This window comes from Pteronotus mesoamericanus, unplaced genomic scaffold, assembly GCF_021234165.1.
Source record: "Pteronotus mesoamericanus isolate MK-2021 breed Mesoamerican mustached bat unplaced genomic scaffold, CSHL_Meso_final contig_84, whole genome shotgun sequence".
Taxonomy (NCBI): domain Eukaryota; kingdom Metazoa; phylum Chordata; class Mammalia; order Chiroptera; family Mormoopidae; genus Pteronotus; species Pteronotus mesoamericanus.
This window is the reverse complement of record NW_026555267.1, coordinates 7,073,486-7,090,699: the sequence shown is the minus strand read 5'-3', so window position 1 is coordinate 7,090,699 and position 17,214 is coordinate 7,073,486. Positions and strand designations below refer to the sequence as shown.

The 17,214-nt window shown below is 41.1% G+C and overlaps 1 protein-coding gene across 3 annotated transcripts; it reads left to right on the top strand.

Annotated features, from left to right (window-relative positions):
- Positions 1-344: 344 nt before the first annotated feature.
- Positions 345-16,254, top strand: VEZF1 (vascular endothelial zinc finger 1). 3 transcript variants are annotated; one of them, XM_054585466.1, is made up of 7 exons: positions 424-515; positions 3,109-3,329; positions 5,393-6,087; positions 6,858-6,921; positions 7,996-8,197; positions 9,717-9,857; positions 12,912-16,254. In XM_054585466.1, the coding sequence occupies exons 2-7, from the start codon at positions 3,324-3,326 to the stop codon at positions 13,337-13,339; spliced, it is 1,536 nt and encodes a 511-aa protein (XP_054441441.1). In that variant the 5' UTR covers positions 424-515; positions 3,109-3,323; the 3' UTR covers positions 13,340-16,254. The 3 variants fall into 3 exon arrangements, with proteins under 3 accessions (XP_054441440.1, XP_054441439.1, XP_054441441.1); XM_054585465.1 differs by lacking the exon at positions 3,109-3,329 and having other exon boundaries at positions 345-515; positions 8,014-8,197; XM_054585464.1 differs by lacking the exon at positions 3,109-3,329 and having other exon boundaries at positions 345-515.
- The last annotated feature ends 960 nt before the right edge of the window (positions 16,255-17,214 follow it).

Sequence of the window (17,214 nt, the reverse complement as noted above, 5' to 3'; positions counted from 1 at the left end):
CCCAGCGGTGCCCAACAAGGCAGCGCCAGACCCTGGCGTCCTCCATCTTCCCTCCTGAGCTCCCCCTGCTCCAGCTGCCTGAGCCACGGACCGCAGCACCACACACCCCCGCGGGGGGGGACGCCGCGCCCCATCCCCGCCCCCTGCCCCACCCCAGCCCCCCCGCTGGGGCCCTGACCCCACCGCCCGCAGGCACTGGCTGAGCTCCGAGGCGGCGAGCCAGCAGCGGGGACGCCCAGGAGGGGTCCGGGCAACTGGGGGCGGCGGCGGCCGGGTCGGGGCTCCCCCCCCGCCCGCGCTCGCCGCGGCGGTGGTGCGTCCCGGAGGTTACCGGAAGTGGCCGCGCTCGGCGCTGCCATGTTGAGGAGCCGCCGCTGCCGCTGCCGCCGCCGCCGCCGCCGCCGCTTTGTTGTCGCCTCCTCCGGCTGAGGAGGCTCCCCGAGCGGGGGGAGTGGGGAGGAGGGGGGTCGGCCGCCGCAGCCATGGAGGCCAACTGGACCACGTTCCTGTTCCAGGTAGTGGGGGCCCCCCCGGGGGGGTACGGGGGGGACAGGGGGGCCGGGCCCCGGGCTGGCGGGCGGGCGGGCGCTCCTCCTCCCCTCCCTCCCGGCTCCGCTCTCCGGCCCGGCCTTAATCCCCCTTTGTTTTTCCGCCACCCGCCCTGGCGGAGCGGGGCTGCTGAGGTGAAAGAAGGCGGCCTCACGGGGTGCGGGGGAGAGAGCAGGCCTCGGGGTGAACCCTGGCCCCCCCAGCACACTCACGCACACGCACACACCCTTCCCTCCCGCCCTGAAAGGGAAGGGAGGAGGCCGGTCGCTGTCACCACCCGCGGCCCAGAGAAAGGAGGGCGCCGTGCCGCTGGATAGCGCGGGGCGCTCGGTCACGGCGCGCCGGGCCCGGCCCGCACCGTGGGGTGAGGGCGGTCCCCAGGTCCTACTCTCAGAGCCCCCCCAACACAGAGACACACAAACACTCAGACACTCACTTGTGCTCGCGCTCCTTTTTCATCTCTCTCTGTTTTTGCGTATGGTGACTTTCTGACCCCCCTCCGATCTCCGTGAATAGCGGGTATACCTGGGTTCCCCGCCACTCCCCCTTCCCGCCGCCCCACCTCGTGTTTATCCAGTTGGGGGGTGTTGTGTGTATTTCCTCTCTCAAACTTTTTTACTGGATTTACATTTTTTCTGTCCCAAGCCCCTGCCCAAATCTTGGCAGTTGACACCCTCTCCCTCTGTCCAGCTCTTCTGCAGTCCCATTCAGCCCGGGGAATCCCCCCGCCGGGCCGGGGCGGGGAGCGGTGAGGGCCGGGACTCCAGGAGGCCCGGTCTCCTCCCGGAGCGCTGTTCTCTCTCGTTCCCACCTCGACGTTTCCTCCAACCAAGTGGGGGAGACAGAAAGTGGAGAGTGCAAACAAAGTCCGCTTACAAAGCCCCCAGATGAGTCATTCGTTGGGGTGTTGGTCTTCACTTTTTGCAGGAAACTTCAAAGTGCTACTACGTTGGCAATCCTCTTGCCAGCCCACTTTGGGTGGGGGACCCCTATTTGGAAGACCTGGGCTGGAACGTGTATTTTTCCTGCTTGGTTTCTATTTGCAAACGAAGCACTTAGTGGGCAGTCGTGATGAGCTCACGGAGAAACTTCGAAACCGGAGGTTGGGAAGCTCGTCACTTTAAGTGCGTTCTTCCCGCCTCTCGGAGTTATTTTCCTACTTTGAATAACTTAGTGAAATCCCAACGCGTATCTTGGGCTTTTGAGGCCTTTTGGAACTAACCAGGAACGGATGCAAAATTTTCAGAAACTTCCCCCAGCCACTGGACCCATCCCAGGGAGTTAATACAGGGAATTGGATAATTCAAACGTTACTTAATGTGTAGAGCTGGTTGATTGTCTTAAGAAATATATTTTAAATGTGAGTAATTTAATTTTTAAGTAGTTGTTGAATTATATTCAGGCTTCTTAAAATTGAAGATACTCGAAAATTATGGAACTCACAAACTTCCCTACTTTTTTATTCTTAGCTAGTATTGTTTTATCTGGCTTTGATTAGCTTGATAATTGTGATAAGTGAACTTAAAGATGCATTGGAAAATAATGAATATACAACTACCTGGCGTCCAGGTTGGTGTAAAGGTGGTAAATACCATCTCCAGAAAAAGCTTTCAAATGGTCACTTTAAAATATGGGATTAATAGGCCATTGAAGTGATTTTCATGTGAATAATGAATTAGATTGACCATATTAAACCTGCTGTTTGTATACTTAAGGGAGGTTGGAAAAAACGGGAGTTCTTTATATAAAGGAAAAACTCCTAACTACTTTTTGGGAAGGTAGTTGAAAAATCTTTTGAAATATTTTTATTCTTTTCCTAGATAAAGCAAATGCCAAGCATTTATTGATCAACTGTTTAATTAGATTTTATATTATTTAATTTTTTTCCAGCTATTAAAATCATTTTTTCCACCTGATGGAGGAGTGTGAAAGTTCATATTTGATCCTGGGCTTGGCAATGTGTGCAGTGAAAATTGTTGGAAAACTTATAATTTAGAGCTGAGGACAGTTGAATGGGTAAAGAGAATATTTCAGTCTTTTCTATGGAAAGGTATGAATAGACTTAGTTCCAGTTTTAAGTAATTTTCTCTGGGGAAATGGAGACTTAGACGCTCTTGTTTTGTTTCCTGGAGCATCCTACTGAATTTATATTTTAAAACAATTTAATACATGCCTGCTTTCCAGATAACCTGGTGGAAAGTGAAAGCCATAGTTAAAATGTTTGATGGATGATTCTCCTAACAGGACATTCAAGATATGACTCACTGATGCTAATTTGTTTCAGTACAAAATCTTTTACCCTCTGGCACTGGAGATTTCATGGTGCCATATCCTACCACCCTGGGTGATGAAATAACATTTCTGTTTTGTTGTTGCCAGCCCCAGAAAAAGGAAAGCTTGGGAGGGTTTAAAAAGCCTTGAAAGAGATGGGAGATAAAATTAAAACTTTGGTTTGATGATGCTAGTCAAATAAAAGTCAACCCATAAGTTATGTATATATTTTAAATCACTTAACTGAAGGCAGGCCGTGGTTGTTATTTTACTCTGTCTCTCCCCCAGAGAACAAGTTGGGGAAACCCACTTCCCCTCTTAGAAGGCTTCATGTAGCAGAGTGGGGATCCTAGGAATCCTCAGAGAGAGATTTCCGTAGTGGTCGAGGCATTCTACAGCATTTCACCCAAGAAGCAGGGACCTGGTGTGACCCTCGTGTGAGAGTGAGCTTCAGCAATGCTGTAAAAATACTTTATGTTGCCACAGACATCTGAATTGGTAAAATGGCAGTAAGTGCTTTTAGTACTACATCAAACTAATGGTTGTTTAGAATTGAAAAATGCCTCTAAACACTGTAAGTCTGAACTTTGTCCAGAAGATTTGCATTCCCTATTATCTGATATGTTGCCTTTGAAATTGTATATCTTGAGCTATCTTCAGCTATTAACCGTTTATGTACTGTATGGAAACTCGGGTATCCTACAGCCAGGTTGGAAAGGGGGTAAGATTAGAGTCCAGATTCTGTAGTTTCTACTGTCGTCTGGGTAGACACTGACATTTACAAGAGCTCCATAAATTAAAAGTGGACTGTAATTCAGTATGATCACTAAGTCCAGAAAGATACTCATAAGTAAGCACAAAATTTCTATGAGTACCTCCAGGACTCAAAGGGAGATTGGATCACAATTATTAAATTGAAATTGGTAACTATGGATGCCATATCTCCAAATACTTTGGGGGAACCTGGTTCCAGGTTTAGCTGTTGTGCTGCCATCAAGAAAGTAAACATGGAGCAATGATAGATGTTCTTATCCATCAGAGGAGGAGCTCTATGTGAGTGTGTGTGTCTTTTCTCCTTGTTTTTTCCTCCTTAATCAAGTTAACCGTTGGATTAGTGGTTATAGAGTGAGAAGGGTAAACAAGCGTCTAGAGTGTCTAAGATGGTGGGATGGGCTCCTCCTAGAACGATGTATTCTTAAAGTATTTGGAACTCTTAACCTCTGAGTGCATGCAGCCTTTTAGGAATACAAAACTCAAGCATAGGGGCTTGGGCTCACTGTCAAGAGTTTCAAAGATAATGTTGGTAAAGTACAACATATTAGGAAGAACTATTTCAGGAATTTTTCCCCATCATTTCCTAAATGTGTTTCAGTATGGAGGTATGGAGATTTTGAAAGAATCAAAACCAAGAAAATAACTACTCATAAATAACAAGAACCTGATCCATGATGAAATTCTGGTTTCAGTGCAGTTAAGTAAATTTCCAGGCAATGTCCAGCTCCCAGTTTTGGAATGTAGAAGCACATTATAACAGCGAATGTCTAGTACTTACTTTTTATTTTAAAGATTTTATATATTTATTTTTAGGGAGAGGAGAAGGGAGGGAGAAAGAGAGGGAGGGAAACATCACTGGGTTGCCACTTGCACGCCCACAATGCAGGCATGTGCCCTGACCCAGAAGTAAACTGGCGGCCTTTCACTTATAGGGCGATGCCCAATCAACTGAGCCACATCGGTCAGGGCTAAAGATCTAATACTTTAATGAAACCTACAACTCTTGGATGAAGATGAAAATGAAAGGAATTTTAATTATTTATAGTTTGTTTTCTCTTAGTCTATCTGTGAGAGTTTAGGGTTTGAACAACTAGTGTACCTAAAAGATGCAGACTTCTGTGAACTGAGAAACAATTGGCAGGTGTTTTGCTGTGGGCTACCTTCACAGATGCCTTCCAGGTTGATTAATAGCAGGTTTCAATTCAACCAAATCTTTTAGTAGAATTAAGTGAAAAATTTTAAAAGTAAACTTAAACAGCATATGTACTCAGAGAATTAGATTCCTTTCATCACTTAGCAACAGCCTCTCTCCTCAATTACTAAGTTTTCTCATGGAAAGGGAGAGACATAATACTTTTCTTTTTCTAGGTAACAGACAAGTAGATGATTGTGTTTCGTGCATTACTACAGTAATGTACTGTTAAATAAGTCTGGAGTGTAATTTTTTGACAAGTTATTTAAACTTGGTTTCAACACTGACAGACTAATGCAAACTGATTTCATCAGCTGGTATGTCCCTTATGAACCAGGGTGGAGTGTAGTTTAGTCAGCTGTTTGAAAGCAAGATCACTGTCAGCAACTTAGTCGAGCAAGTTTTGGCTCTGCACGGTGATTTTAATGCTTTATATTGGGAGCCCTTCAGAGGAACTAGGTGACTGCTGGAATTTTGCTGTAGAGAGTTGCTTACAGCCTCTTTGATTGTTTCTTCTGGTCTCTGGTCTCTATTGTTTGGAGCATGTTGAATTTTGAAGGTCATTGTGACAGGCTGAGTTTCTGAAGTGTAAATGTTTGGTTTTAGACCCATGAAGGCTCTCATCACCAACAGCAGGCAGCACAAAACAGCTTGCTGCCCCTCCTGAGCTCTGCTGTGGAGCCCCCTGATCAGAAACCATTACTTCCAATACCGATAACCCAGAAACCTCAGGCTGCACCAGAAACATTAAAGGATGCCATTGGGATTAAAAAAGAAAAACCCAAAACTTCATTTGTGTGCACTTACTGCAGTAAAGCTTTCAGGGACAGCTATCACCTGAGGCGCCACGAGTCCTGCCATACAGGGATCAAGTTGGTGTCCCGGGCAAAGAAAACCCCCACTACAGTGGTTCCTCTTATCTCCACCATCGCTGGGGACAGCAGCCGAACTTCGCTGGTCTCAACCATTGCAGGCATCTTGTCAACAGTCACTACATCTTCCTCGGGCACCAACCCCAGCAGCAGTGCCAGCACCACAGCTATGCCTGTGACCCAGTCTGTCAAGAAACCCAGTAAGCCTGTCAAGAAGAACCATGCTTGCGAGATGTGTGGGAAGGCCTTCCGAGATGTGTACCACCTCAATCGGCACAAGCTCTCCCATTCAGACGAAAAGCCCTTTGAGTGTCCCATTTGTAATCAGCGCTTCAAGAGGAAGGACCGGATGACTTACCATGTGAGGTCTCATGAAGGAGGCATCACCAAACCCTATACTTGCAGTGTTTGTGGGAAAGGCTTCTCGAGGTACTGCATTTTGCTTTGCTTTTTTTCATTATGATATTCAGTGAGCTTCAGTTTTGTTTCTGTGTGCTCTAGAAGGTTTGTGTGAGAATAGATGTGGGTAGGCCTATGTTACTAGAGGAGGTTGGTGATAAAGTATTATACCTCCAGGTCTAATTTGAGTTTGGTGTGGTTGACAAGTGGTGACATAGTGATTAACGTATTATTTCATTTAAGAAGTACCTCGGTGGACTCAGGCCTTCATTTGGCACATGGATACTTCTTATCACTGCATAACCACCAGATTCCAATTCAGTTGGGTGACTAGGCACGAAGTTCACTGCATAAATCAAAGAAACTTATTTTTTGGAAGTTGGGATGACCTTGGATACTCTTAATAAAAATTTTTAGGAGAATGTTTTTCCTTTTTTTTTTTTTTTTTGTGGTTACTAACATTTCACTAATTTTCATTTTTAAAGGTTTTTAAAATATAAAGTATACATAATACTAGCTGTTTCTGGCAATTATTAACTAAAATTTGGGTATTTTGTAATTGTAAAGAATTGAAACCTAATATGATTTGATGTTGAATAGGAGAGAAAACAGGTAAAACTTTTGTTTATGATAAGAGAGGTAAGGAGGCTTGCATGGGGGTGGAGGGGGATTTGGTAATTCTGCTAGCTTTCCTTAAAATGTCCCCCACCCAAATCTGCCAAGCATGCATACATCACAGTAAGTAGCATTTCTCTATGTGTGTTCCATTATATCTTCTGTTGAAACTCTCTCTTTCACAGGCCTGACCATTTAAGCTGTCACGTAAAACATGTCCATTCAACAGAAAGACCCTTCAAATGCCAAGTAAGAGTTAAAATGACTTATCCTTAGTGTAGCACTTGATGCACATTGTCCAGAAGGTCTGAGCCAACCAAATCTCACCATTCTTGAATAGTTTTAAAAATCACTGACTTGAGTAAATATGATCCATTTGAATTATAGTTTTATAAAATATAAATGACAGCTTCTGTTTCTGTGGGGCAAGATCATTAAAAAATGTAAATGTGTTGTTTTTGTTGAACTACATTTCCTTTTCCTTGGGCAACAGCAATTTATTGTTATAAGAAAAAAATATAGTCTTGCAAAGGTTGTGTATTGAAATGAAGAAATGAATGAAGTGCTTTAAATTCTGGGTTGGTGGTTGAAGTTGTACTAACTGTAATATAAGGAAATAAGAATTTTTTTTGCAAAAGTTACCACTTACTGGATTTTTGTCAGCTATTGCCAAATTGGAGCCTTTTCTAGTTGTTTGAAAAATCTCTTCATGTTAATGATTTTATTTAGCATAAGTTGTGATATTGAAAAGGTTAAGAATATTGCTAAATCAAATTACTGCTTTAGGTATCAGTTATTCTTAATTTGTTGCTGGTGGTTGTTTTGTGTTCCCTTTTGTTAAATTTGTTAATGACTGATTTTATTGAGTAAATGATTTGAATTCTAAGAAAAATCCAGTTGGAGAAAGGATGCTAGTATCATTTTGAGTGAGTACCTTTTATGTGTGAGGCCTTGGGTCAGGCTCGTAATCCACCAGTAATTTTGTGAGGTAGGTATTATTACTGTTTTACAGATAAAGAACCAAATTCAGATAGGATAACTAACTTGTTCAATGTTCCGCTGCTTAATGAACTGAGGAGCTGGATTTAAATCTAGGTTTAACCCTAAAGCTAACATCATCTCATTACTCTGTTGATATTTTTTCTTCCCTTAAAATGTAAGAGTCTAAAATTCACCAAATGTTTTATTATGATTCTGATTCTGAGTAACACATACAATTAAAATTCAGCTAACTCACTCCGCTTGCTGTTATGGGTAGGGTAATGCCTAGAATATAACGTACTTTAAAATGAGTAGAACAGGATAGTCTATATTTAAAAAAAGTTTTCCTCCCTCATGCAGACATGCACTGCTGCCTTTGCCACCAAAGACAGACTGCGGACACACATGGTGCGCCACGAAGGCAAGGTATCGTGTAACATCTGTGGGAAGCTCCTGAGTGCAGCGTATATCACCAGCCACTTAAAGACACATGGGCAGAGCCAAAGTATCAACTGTAATACATGTAAACAAGGCATCAGCAAAAGTAAGTGAAGCTTCAAATTGTATTTCTTTTGCGTTATTTGTATATCAATGGTATATCAAAAACATCAAAGGTATTTTTGTTGTGTATTATTGTTCATCTTACATGTTTCCTGCTATTACTAAAGTCTGCAAACAAGCAGCAAGGAAGAGTATATATTAGTATTAGAAATATACTTCACATGTATGTGTATAAACAGCACTGATTTTGCTTTCAATCCTGTGCTTGTCTCATAACACCCATGTTAGAAGAGCAGAATCTCTCCATAGCTATTTTTCAGTGTGTCCCTTCTTTGGAGTTTGAATAAAAAGCTCAAGTGCATTAGGATTGTAGCAGCAAAAGCCACACTAGGAAGTTGCATCATATCCAGGCAATTTTAATTGTTTTTATTTAACGTTAGGATGATTCTTAAGCATTAGTGTCTCCTAACTTCTGGTTTTATTAATAACATGTCCTTAATAACCTTAAAGGTGAAAGCAGTGTTAATTAGTTTGCTTTTCAAATCCAAATCTATACATAGAGAAATGGGGTATCAAATCCATTTTAAGGTTTAAATGCTTTATTTACCTTAAATTCAAAGTTGAAGGTAGAATATTCCAGGGATTTGTAAATAAAATTCAGTATTTTTACTTATCCAGGCTCGCTCGTTGGTTCTTTCCTTCCTTCCTTCCTTCCTTCCTTCCTTCCTTCCTTCCTTTGTTTTATTTATTTTTTTAGAGAGGGGGAAGAAAGGGAGAAAGAGGGAGAGAAACGTCAATGTGTGGTTGCCTCTTACACGCCCCCTACTGGGACCTGGCCTGCAACCCAGGCATGTGCCCTACACTGGGAATCGAACCAGCTACCTTTTGGTTTACAAGCCTGCACTCAATCCACACTGAGGCAAACTAGCCAGGGTGATACCCAGGCTTTTTCTTTAAGATCTCCCTAACCACCAGAAAAAAGTATTTTCCTAATTCTATTCTATTACATATGCTATTTTATATATTCAATTATGTATGTACTTTATGCAGCAGAAACACAAAATTCTCAAAATACATGGACAAAAGTAAATAGGAAAGAATGCTTACTGTGTTTTAATCTCATCCATTTTTACTTCTTTGTAAGTATATTTACTTATTTGTAAGTACATGTAAGTATCTAGTATGTCATTCTTTGTAACTTTATAAAAATTTACTTTTAGTGTACATCACTGTGGTCAAGTAATCAAGTGTTTTAGATATTTTGATGAGCATTAATTAGCCCATGCTAATATTACCCAAGTTCCATTCTAAAGAAGCTTGTTTTTAATATAGCAAAGAATTCTTTTCTCTTCTATATCGGCTTTCTCTAGCTCTCTAGTGTTTTTATTAATTTATCCATTTTGACCAGTATAGGCATGAGCAGCAAAAAAGATGCACTGTAGTAAAAACTATCAAGTCAAATGATAAAGATTATAGAGGCACAAAGAATCAAAGTTTTGGGTTTTGGGGAAAGAGCTATACTTTTTCAAGGTAAATGTGGTTCTGGTTTGTCTTTGGAGTAGCATGCATGAATGAAGAGACCAGCAACCAGAAGCAGCAGCAGCAGCAGCAACAGCAGCAACAGCAACATGTGACAAGCTGGCCAGGGAAGCAGGTAGAGACACTGAGACTGTGGGAAGAAGCTGTCAAAGCAAGAAAGAAAGGTAAGAAAGATGAGGCATTTTAGTGCTCAAAGTATGGCTAGATAGATGTTTTCATCCAGTATGCTGGATGATCAAAGTAAAGAAGCCATAGTTTAGGGAGCCCAGCTTTATGGAAACCTGGAAGTATTATGCTGGGAAATATAAGTTATCGGCAACAAAGCTTTCCAGCTTTCAGATAAGGTTTTTGGGGTTTTTTGTTTCTTTTGTTTTTTTTTACTAGAAAATAAAAATTTTCAGTATTTCTTAAGTTCTTTCTTTTGATTTACTTTTTGTTGCAAATTTAGAACCAAATTTGGTCTTTTGCTATATATGTTCAGAATTCATTTCTATGTGAACCTCTGTGCATTAGGGGCTCCTTTTTTTTCTCTCTAAAATATTCCCTCTTTTAGAGGTGGGTGAAATACCCTTATGTGTATATAAATTCATCTTCTTAATGCTGTGCTATTTTATTCTGTTTAGTGTTCTTTCTGTACTGTTTTATTTATTACATATTTATTATACAGTGTTTTTTGTCTTGGTCTCACCCTTAATGTCATTCAGTCTGTCACTGGGGCTGCTTTAGCTTAATATGTATGTACTTCAGTTTTTTAGAGATATTGCTATAATTGAGAATGGTCTGCTTTTCTCTCATATATCTAAGAATCAGTTGGACTATCAGTTTTCAACAGTTTTTTTAACTTACTAGTTGTAGGTTGGCTTCTGGACTATTGTGCAGCCATCTCAAGTAAATCATTTTGTCAATATACCATCAGCCACAGGACAGATTCCTAAATTTCTTATTTTGTCCCCCTACCCCTGCTATGTCTTACTGTTTCATTTTAAATTCATGTGGAATCTTCTGCACGTAGGCTCCTTTGTAATTCCTTTGCTGTGTGGTTTCTTCCATCCTTTGCTTCCATGTGGTGTGGCTGTTCCCTTCCTCAGATCCCCTGTAAACACTCTGTACTTCAATAAAAATAAAAGGAATAGCATCCTTTTTCACACATCTACTGGCATTGGAGGAAAAGAATGCAGCAGTCCAGATAGGCTTTCCCCCTTCCTCAGGCTCAACTTGTTCCTGTCTTCCAAATGAAGATTTGTCATTACTTTGATAAAATGTATTGTGGTAGGAAAAGGGGTGGAGAATGGTGGGAGAAGGGACAGAAAAATGTATACGTGTGTATCTGCTACGGTAATTGTATAGTAGGTTGAAAGCATGCCATTAAGAATGTTTTACTTGAAGAAGGAGTGAGAGTGAAAATGTTTAACGCAAAGAAAAGGACACTTAGATTTTTTTAAAAAAATGAGGAGGATGTGGGGAAGTGGTAGATGGCAGAGTGAAAATTCCTTCTTTGGTGAAAACTGGAGACCATCATCTCAAAAGTGAGTTGGCTTTCTCTGTCATTCTCTTTCTTTTTGCACTCTACTATTTGGTATTGTATTTCAGTTTGCTCACACAATAAGACTCAATTGTTTGGTTCATCTTCTGACCCCCATGAAACAAAATGTTATTGTATTCCCATTTGTACCATGAATCTTTCTGGAAATGACCAACTGATGCTAGAAATTTCTTTATTCATATTAGTAAATGTCACATTTTGGGGAAGAGCAGACTCCTGACCTGAAAACCTAAACTTGGATCAGCATATTCCTTTTAAATAATGGGCTTAAATAATGTAAGTTCCCAAACTTGGAAGACAATCAGGTCACCATCTCTGCAGCTTTCCCAGGTTCCATCTCTGGAGATTTCCCAGGTTCCATCTAAATCCCACTATGGGATTTCCTGGGGACCCATTTTTTAAAAAGCTCCCTAAATGATTTCGATCAGTAGCCAGATTTGGGAACCCTTGACATGGAGTATGGAGTATGCCAAAGTTACACCATATTGATCAAGGAAGGGCTGCAGATTGACTCAAGGGTCTACTTGAGGTGATTTAACCTACATGAGGAATGTGTACAGACCGCCTTTTTTAGTCTCAAATACATTTTTCCATTTTGACATTCAACTCAGAGCCAGCCCTCCCATCTGTGTTCTTACTACTGTTTTGTGCCACACTAGCAGGTGGTTCTGAATTTTGTTGAGAGGTGGGGGTGTCACCTCTGAAGGAAGTTTTCTTTTAGGAAACTTTTGCTGGGTAACAAGGACCAGGGTCCCTTCAACTCACTGCAAGGTCTTCTTGCCTGGTTAGTCCTCCTTGGTATGGTTGAGGGTGTGTGTAAGTGTAGTTAAAGGACTCCAGGCATAAAGTAGGTGACTGTGGTTGCACCAGAAAGAGAAGAAATGGTAGCGGGGCAAGAACATAAACCTACTAAGGGATAATTTTTTTTTCTTAAAATAGTTAGGGACACATAACCAGAAACAACAGGATTATTTAACTAAAATGTTATTTCTAAGACTGAAGTAAATAGATGATATTAAAATAGCTTGTTTATCTACCTCTGCTTTTGGATTTTAAAAACCTTAGCAGAATGTGGCTTCATCTTGGAGAAGACTTAAGAGTAAATACAGCGTTGAGGATACACACATCACCTGCCTTTGCTAGATACAAGGTGCCTTATGAGAAGATTTTTTTTTTTTATTATCTGTTGCTGTGTAACCATCGGCCCAGCCCTCTGTAAACAGGCTCTTGTTGTTTGGCCTGCCATGGCTGGCTCATCCCAGGAAATTCTTTAGAACTCAGAGGAACTGCATGAAGTGGTTATGAGAATACTTTAGCTCTCCTCGATCTCTCCCCTGACCCCCAAAGTGCCTTGCAGAAACTAACTCATCTTCCCAGTATCACTGTGAGGTAGGTAAGTAAACCTAAACTTGAAACCAAAAGTGCCAGGGCTAAACAAGTTGCCTAACTCCTTGAGGGAGATACAGCATCAGAAAAGAGATCTGCCCATGCTGGGATTCCTGGCCCCCAGTCTTATGCTCAGAAGTATCCTCCCTTCCTGTTGACTGTTTGATAGAAAACTAACTTAATTCATTACATGTTTGTTCTTTTTAATTAAAAGAAATTGATGCAGAAGCTGTTTGTGAATTTTGTTCACTTTTGAAAATCTAAAGCCCCTTTTGTCTTCTTATTTTAGAAGCTGCTAACCTGTGCCAAACCTCCACGGCTGCTACGACGCCTGTGACTCTCACTACTCCATTCAATATAACGTCCTCTGTGTCGTCTGGGACTATGTCAAACCCAGTCACAGTGGCAGCTGCCATGAGCATGAGAAGTCCAGTAAATGTTTCAAGTGCAGTTAATATAACCAGCCCAATGAACATAGGGCACCCTGTAACAATAACCAGTCCGTTATCCATGACCTCTCCTTTAACACTCACTACCCCAGTTAACCTCCCCACTCCTGTCACCGCTCCAGTGAATATAGCACACCCTGTCACAATCACATCTCCAATGAACCTGCCCACGCCTATGACTTTAGCCGCCCCTCTCAATATAGCAATGAGGCCTGTAGAGAGCATGCCTTTCTTACCCCAAGCTTTGCCTACATCACCACCTTGGTAAACAGTATTATAAAATCAAAATATGGGTTAAAGTAAATATTTACCAGCAATTTTTAGTAAGGCAAAAAGTAAACCATGAAATTGGAAGATTTTATTACATTAGTTAATAATAGTGTAGTAGCATTTTTCTCCAATTTGGCTGGGATTGTTCAAAGTAGGGTGTGTGTGTAACTTATCACTGGACCACTTTAGTTTAATCAGAAATTCCTTTTAGCTGACACCATTGCTTAAACAGGATAGTAGTTGGTAAGATGAAATGCCAGGATTAAAACCAATCATAAAAAGCAAAACTCATTTCAAAGTTTAAAAAAACAGCATTAGTTTCTAATCCCAAGAAATCATTTTATTCTAAACACTAGCAAAACTCTTCTCTCAATAAAGTGGATGGTTGATTTTAACCTGAAGTTCTAAATCCACGAGTTGAGAGCTAGTGTAGAATTGTCTGTGTTTATTGTTTTTATGAATAAATACATGCATTGTCATAATAAAATGCATTTCAGAGAATATGCATTTTACCTTTGGGAATATGTTAATTTCAGGCAGCATTCCCTATGGGAAAGGTGATACCAGCTCTGATATGCAAAGCATATGATAATTTATCATTCTAACTTCAACATATAATAGGGATTGTGACCTGATATTTGGAGATGTAAATATTGCTCAGCATATTAATCCTGATGGAATATAGCACTGTAGTTGACTTTTTAAAAAAAATTAAAAAAAAAAACAAAATATACAAATTGTGTTTTGGTAAGAAAAGGCTGCAACTGACAGGAGAAGTCAAGTGTGTGGACAGGCAGACTCCTAACAAACGGAGGCTAATGGGACTCCTGTTCAGGAGCCAAGGAATGCTTTGGAACATTTAAAATTACTGCTTTAAATTGGAAGACGCTGGAGGCACTGGGATGTGATATGCCCCTCTCTCCCAATCAGAGCCTGTTGATGTTCCAACAGGGAAAGATAAGTTAGTTGCTCACTAGAGTTTATGTCTTATATTAAATTGTATACAGTTTTTATTCTAACCACTAACTAGGTAGTATGCCCCTTCAGAACAAGCAGAGTGTTTTTTTTTTCATTTCTCCTTTCATAATCAAGTATTGTGCAGATTTGTTCAACTTTGTAAATATGGACATCACTTTTTTTTTTTCCTTTGAGAAAACACTTGTATCAGCTTTGTGGTGTTTTCAGGGAGACAGCTAGCTGTCTGCACTCCCTGTAGAAACCAGCAATGATTGTGCACGTTACGACATGTGCTTCTTATTAGCAGGATATTTTATCTCTGTACATAAAGTAGAAACCAAAAGCTAGGGAAACAGATCCTCTTCACACCATCATGCCACACATTAATGTTTTTAAAGCATTGTGTTTTAAAAAATAGTTACTAAAACCAAGACGCTGTGATTTTTTTCTTTTTTAAGTTACAATACGTTTTTGGGTTTTCTTTTTTTAATCTTGCAGTTAAGAGAAATGGAAATTAGTTGTGGTAATCTTGCAGAATGTTTGCAGGACTGACTATCAAACTGGATGACTTCCGTTTATACCCCACTGTGTCAGTTCAAGCATCAAAATACCTTGTATCTGAGGCAGACTTCCTACATCAGGGATAGGTATCTGTGTGTCATTATACAAACAGTTCGAGGGGGTTGAACTACATAGTAAAAAATAAAATAAATAGTACTTAGTGTAAAATAATTTTATAAATGATCTTTTGTACTTTAGGACATTAAATTGTACAACTTTTGTATATATAAAAGCTTAGGAACTTTCTGTTTAGCAGGAAGGCAACACATTCCTACACTTTTAATGTATATGTTTGTTATAATGTCCATGTAAACATACCCTATGTTTGTGCCTTTTAATTAGTTTGTCTCAATAAACAAAATGTAGAGAAAAATATGTAGCTATGACTTTGTTACAACTGTTCCCTTCCACAGTACAAAGATGGTTTGTTTTTAATATTTAGAGCATTATGTGTGGACTACTGGAAGGACTCATGTAGGGAAGGCCCATGCGTGGCCCTACTGAGGCTTGGATTGGGCAGGTGGTGGCCACATTTGGAGGAAGCCCACATTTCCTGGCATGCAGCCCCAGGACTGGGTTCTGGCTCTGCCTGCTGGGACCTGTCATCTCTGACTAGGCTGGTAATCACAATCCACAATTCAAACAGCCCAGGCCTCCTCCATAGTGGCCCAAGGAGCAGTACTCAGTGGGGGCAGGTGTGGACCCTACCCCCAGGCTAGAGTGTGGTTGTGAGAACCCTGAAATTATTAGTTCTTTAAAAAAAAAAAAAGATATATACTAGAAATGATTGTTTTATCAATTCATTGTATAATAAACAGGAGTGAGACTTCATTGTATGACTTCAGTTAAAATACTATTTTGTATGCATTATTCACTTAAGAAGCTTGTCTGCAATAATAAAGCCACATTGTGTCTACTTTTGGGAGGAAGAGAATTGGCAGGATGGGGGTGGTGGTGAACCACTGAAAGGGACCTAGTAGGTTGTATGGTGAAATTCTGTCTTGGAACTGGAATTGAGTTTTGATGCTGATGAACTGATTCAACCAAGTGTTGAAGGCACAACGGCCACCGCTCTACGAAAAAGCAGAAAAGCAGAGATTTTGTTTTTTCCTTCTGGTTGTAACCTGGTTGAGAGCATCCCCTTTATCAGATTAGCAGCTAAACAGTTGTATTAGATAATCCTCAAATCTGACATCAGCCTGTTATGCTCTAGGGCTTGCTGCTTGGCCTGCATTTGCCTTTCATTGTGTATTCATTTCCCTCCCAAGGTGTGCTCCTAAATGAAGGTTTCTATGTAAGCAGATGATGATTTTTCCTGTCAATACCAGCACTGTATTACTAACATGCAAAATACTGCAGATTTATTTTGACAAATTAAAGTTAACCGGTCACAAATGTTATGATTGATTGCTTAATACCTCAGAAGCTTCACCAATTCACTGAGATAGAGAAATTTTTGAAGCACCGCTTCTCCAGGTGTACACATGTCCGTACTGAGCTGGAGAGGGAGGAACTGTCAGGCTGGTGGGTATTGAGATACTGTGGGAGGGTGGAGGTGCACCCGACTGACTGCAGGAGTGCCCCTGCCACTCAGCTGGAGGAAAGCCCAGGAAGCCAGGCCTTGGGGCAGTAGCCACCAGCTTAGCCCCCCCTGTTCCACCCAAATGAGAAGATGGGCTTAGAACATTGCTTCTCATGCTCCAGAACTCCGTTTCTTTACTTGAAAGGGGCTTTAGGCTGGGTTCCAAACCCACTTGGGTTCAACGATATTCATTGATTACCAACAATGTATCAGGTATTAAGTACTAATGAGCATGTAATGGTGAAGACAAAGGCTGTTAAAGAGAGAGAGGACAAGAACTCAAGTGGGAGTATCACCAGACAGCAAATCAAGATGAATCTGACATTTCATTTAATGAAAAAGTTGTGGATAACTACATCTGTTATATACAGAATTGAGGTTTCCCAAACTTCCTCTGATAATTGATTTACTCTTTATTGACCCAGTGAAAACAGCTGGAGAAAAAAAAGAGTTCCTTGTGTTGCTTTTGTCTGGGAACAGGAAGTGTTATTTCACTGAGTTGCTAGTTAATCTTTCCAGTCCTGGCTGTCCAGGTGTCCCTGCCCTTCTCAAGGGACCCTGCAGTTTGGTCTTCTCTGGAGACACCTGGTTTTCAGACGTAGATGGGATAGTGGTGGTTTTTTCTGTAGTATCCTCAAAGATCATTGGGCTAAAAGACAGTCCAATGTGTTCATGGGATGGTAATCACTTTCCCCTCCCTGCCATAATAAATCTGGCCTTCAGTCCTGCACTTCCTCTATTTCCTTCTTAAAGAGGCTTGTAGCCTGAAAGAA